Consider the following 5,000-nt stretch of genomic DNA (forward strand, 5'->3'; position numbering starts at 1 on the left):
CTTATCACTCTGTCGTAAGGTTTCATATGTGGACAACGTGCCTGGACGTAAGGGGAAAATCGTTGGGGATGGGGAGCAATGGATTGGTGGTATGTGAGTAGTGGTGGATATGTGGTGGTATGTGGTAGATGATGAGGGGTAGTGGGTAGGGTGTTGGATGGGGGATGGGGGTGGTGGGGTGGTGTTGGTGGGTGGGGTGTGGGTGGTGGGTGTGGGAGTGTGGGGTGTGGGTGTGTAGAAGTGTGGGGTGGGGGTAGTGGGGTTGGTGTAGGGAGATAGGGGTGTGGGTGGATGTGGGTGGGGGTGGATGGTGTGGGTGGAGGTGGGGGATGTGTGGTGGGTGTGGAGTGGTATGATGGGGTTGGAGTGAAGGGTAGTGGGGGATGTGATGTGGTGATTGATGTGATGACATGAGATGAACACAGAGAGAGAGAAGACGAGTGAGATTGAGTGATAGATGACGATGCGACACGACGGACCGACGTGTACATGCACAGTCTCACTATCACCCACGCGATTCATTCGAAACCGTCCTGAGCACGAAACACTCGTGGGGCGGAGCAGCACGTTCCGCCTGACATTTTGTAGTCGCCAGGCGCTTCGAATGAGGCACAACTCATAACCTGGACGAGACAGAACGAATGGCTACGTTTGAATATGTGGTAGATACGCCGTCTTGTGCGGATATGTGGTGTTGTGGTATGATACTCCCTTTCGGAATGGAAGGTCCTGGGTTTGAGCCTCGCTCGGCGCACAGTTGAGTCCTTGGAAACGTCTCTTTACTCACATTCTCTCACCGTGCTCAGGTGTAAAATGAGTACCTGGCCGTGAACAGGCGTCATGTCTCGTTCTACCTGTTACGTGTTGCTGCTGGTCAGGGACCCCTTGTAAAGCGTTTGAGCACGTTTAGTGGAAATTGCGCTAAATAAAAACTCAAGAAAGCTCTCGACTCATTTTCTGTCTGGATGTGACTTTGCAGATGATGAACGTTGTCCCATCATTGAGTACAATAATAATAATAATAATAATAATAATAATAATAATAATAATAATAATAATAATAATAATAATAATAAATAATAATAATAATAATAATAATAATAATAATTTTTTTGTTTGTTGCTTTAGGTCTCTTCCAACACAATTGAGGTTATATGAGAGACCGCTGAAACAAAAAAACAAGCAATCTAACAAAAATAGTACAAATGTAAATCAAAATCATAACCTAAAGATATCATAAGCTAAATTATAAATAACCAAGAACAAACAGCAGAAGATTTACAGGAAAAAAAAAATATCCCCTGTCAAAAATACAATCACAAACCGAAGAAGCAGGATAGGCTAGTAAAGAGAAGAAGAAACACATCACTATCGATCGTACACCCATGCGAACATCATAGGTATATGATTCAAGGTGATGCTCCCATCCAACCACCCGCATAATAAATAATAATAAATAATAATAATAATAATAATAATAATAAATATATAATAATAATAATAATAATATATAATATAGAATAATAATAATGAGATAAAAATAATTAATAATAATAATATAATAAATATAAATAAAATAATATAATAATAATAAATAAATAATAATAATAATAAAATAATAATAATAATATAATAATAATAATAATAATAATAATAATAATAATAATAAATAATAATAATAATAATAATAAAATAATAATAATAATAATAATAATAATAATAATAATAATAATAATAATAATAATAATATAATAATAATAATAATAATAAAATAATAATAATAATAATAATAATAATTAATAATAATAATAATAATAATAATAATAATAATAATAATAATAATAATAATAATAATAATAATAATAAGATAAATAATGAATAAGATAATAAAATAATAATAATAATAATAAAAATAATAATAAATAATAATAATAATAAATCTTTATTGTCCATAAATATGGCAATTTGTCATTTAGTTACACTTGTTATAACGTTTAAGATAACTATAACATTGAACATATATTTCACTCCTACTTATTTTCTCTCTCTCACTCTCTCACTCATCTCTCTCTCTCTCTCTCTCTCTCTCTCTCTATATATATATATATATATATATATATAATATATATATATATATATATATATATATATCTTCCTCTCTTTCTTTCACGCGTGCGATATACACAACATAAACATATTCATTTCATTTTCAATTCGTTACATTTGTGGCAATTCGACACCAAATATTATCATCATTATCAATTATTGGTCATTAATCTAACATTAAATAGAGTACAATCACACAACAGCGATCTATTTCTGTTCCAAACCTTTATGAAGTAGTCGAGAGGCTTCTGAGTCGATGGGGAGGTTGCTGTATTTGCGTATGACGTCACTGAATTTTGTGGAGGATAAGAGGCCCAGGCGGACCGACCGTAAAAGCTGGGGAAGGAAGGCGGTCCGGATGTCCGGCAGGAAGTCTACCCATCGGACCACCGCTGAGCATGCGTGGTCCTCTCGCTCCACAATTAATTCGTCTGTCCTTAAAATCTGTGGGGAAGGAAGTAAACAAAACAACAACACATAACAAAGTTATTCCTCTATCGGCAGGGTTTCATTTTAGTGCTACTATGTGGTCTTGTGGTATGACACTCGCTTTTGGATCGGAAGGTCTTGGGTTCAAGCCTCGCTCGGCGCATAGTTGAGTCCTTGGAAAAGACTCTTTACTCACATTCTCTCACCGTGCGCAGGTGTAAAATGAGTACCTGTCTCTACCTAACAGGCGTGTCATATCTCCTTCCACATGTTAAATGTTGCTGTTGGCTAGGGACCCCTTGTAAAGCTCTTTGAGCACGTTTAGTGGATATTGCGCTATATAAAAGCTCAAGTTTGTTTGGCCGTACTGCCATACTCTGAGAGAAACACGCTTTTAAATTTTGGCCAGAAAACTCGTCCTTCAAATATCGATCGATTTTAACGACCCTCATCTTGTCAAAAATTCTCAAACCTGGGACTTCTTTGAAGATTATTTTTTAAAAGATATAATATGAGGGTAATTTTATTTGATCGTTATTTGAAGAAAGATTTTTCCGGCCAAATTTATATTTAAAAAACGTTTTTTATTCTTGCACTGCAGGTTAGTACATTTTAGTTATTTAATGTTTCGTTTGCCTCTTTCATCTACAACTTCTAATCTGTTTTTCCTCACATCTTCTCCTCCTTCTTCTTCTCCTTTACCCCCCCCCCTCCCCCCTCCCTCCTTCGCACCCACCTTCTCCTCGTCCTCGTCCTATTTCTTTCTTTCCTTCCACTCTTCTTTCTTTTTCTCCTCCTTCTCCATCTTTTTCTCCTTTTTTTTCTTCTTCTTCTTCATCTTCATCAAGATCATCATAATCATCATCATCATCATCATCATCATCATCATCATCATCATCATCATCATCATCATCATCTCCTCCTTCTTCTTCTTCTTCTTTTTCTTCTTCTTCTTCATTCAATGACACCAACGACCTTACAACCCCCCCCATCCCCCCACCACCCCCCCCCAACCCCACCCCACCCCCCACCCACCCCCATTCCCCTGACCTGTGCCAGTTCGTCAGGCGTCAATTGTAAGAACTCGTTGCTGTTCCTGGCGATGTCCACAAAGTTCCTGAGAATGAAGGTCAAGGCCGACTCCTCCAACACAGGACAATGGAGGTACTTGGCTATTTTTAGCATCCCTACCACGTTTTCTATACTCACGTGACTTAAAAGAAACTCCTCGCACGCCTGAGAAAAGAAGAGGAATTCATTTGAACCAACTGTCGTACTCTGGAAGACAGAAATTTGGCCAGAAAACTCGTCCTTCATGTATCGATCGATTTAAATGACCCCACATCTTGGCAAAAACTCATAAATCTAGAATTCCTTTTAGACGTCGGTTGGTCCTGATTTCGAGCCCCGCTCTGAGCGGCGCATAGTTGAGTCATTGGAAAAGGCACTTCGCTCATATTCTCTCACCTCACTCAGGTCTAAAATGAGTACCTGGCCTTTAGCAGCGTTTTCACTGTCAACAAAATAATGTAATATCGCCTAATTGGCGTCATGTCTTGTCCTACATGTTACGTGTTGCTGTTGGCCATGGACCCTTTGTAAAGTGCTTTGATCACGTTTAATGAATATTGCTCTATATGAAAGCTTTTTTATTTATTTGTATGTTAATAGCGTTTTAGATATTGGTATAGATAGTATGCGCTTGCCCAAGAAGCTCACAATATTGCCATCCGGAAGTATAACGGACCAACGCAAAACTATATGTAAGCTTGAACGTTTATAGTCTAGTTAATACATTTAGTGAGAATTACTCATAAACATGGATGGCAAAAAACAATAACAAAGACCTGAGTGATGTCAACTTCGTTCTATCTACATGTACCAGTCAACATGCAATTGCTATAGATAGTATGCATTTGTCCAAGAGTCACAACATTGCCATCCGGAAGTATAACGAACCAACACACAAAACTCTGTCTAACCATGAACCTTTATAGTCTGGATAATTCAGTTTTCACTTTCCTTACCAGCCATTTTCAGGATTTCCCCCAAAACTTCACACCCAACGAACACACAAATAGATTTGTACCACTCAAACACAATAGCAGTAGACTAACTTCTTGCGATAAATAATTTCTTTAGCAAAACATTATCTACAACACACTGTTCATTTTCTTTAAAATCTATGATGTACAAAAGAAATATGAATAAGAAAATTGTTGGTTGTATCGTAACGAATGTGACGATTTTCCTATAGTTGGTGAGGAGGGGGTTAAATGAGAATTACCGTAGCCTTCGTAAAGTTATGGCCTAACACTGACCAAAAAATGACGTCAAAATGCCAGTCTTTTGGCACAAAAGAATACAAATCGTGAGTTGTATTCAATAGTTCAACCAACGAAATAACTTGTTTCCATGAGCTCAACTAACAACTCACTAGACTGTGCAAAAACCAAATAATGACG

The 5,000-nt window shown here is 37.2% G+C and overlaps 1 protein-coding gene across 1 annotated transcript in view; it reads right to left on the reverse strand.

Annotated features, from left to right (window-relative positions):
* LOC144975893 (kelch-like protein 10) overlaps positions 1 to 5,000 on the reverse strand; it is a 24,816-nt gene that overhangs the window by 11,017 nt on the left and 8,799 nt on the right. Inside the window, exons 5-7 of the mRNA XM_078920080.1 lie at positions 3,586 to 3,771; positions 2,331 to 2,550; positions 490 to 623 (exon numbers count right to left, since the gene is read on the reverse strand). Coding sequence (XP_078776206.1) covers positions 490 to 623; positions 2,331 to 2,550; positions 3,586 to 3,771 — 540 coding nt within the window. The remainder of the gene's footprint in view (positions 1 to 489; positions 624 to 2,330; positions 2,551 to 3,585; positions 3,772 to 5,000) is intronic.

Source organism: Berghia stephanieae, chromosome 6, assembly GCF_034508935.2.
Source record: "Berghia stephanieae isolate SIO BIC M18660-M18661 chromosome 6, UCSD_Bste_1.3, whole genome shotgun sequence".
NCBI lineage: Eukaryota > Metazoa > Mollusca > Gastropoda > Nudibranchia > Aeolidiidae > Berghia > Berghia stephanieae.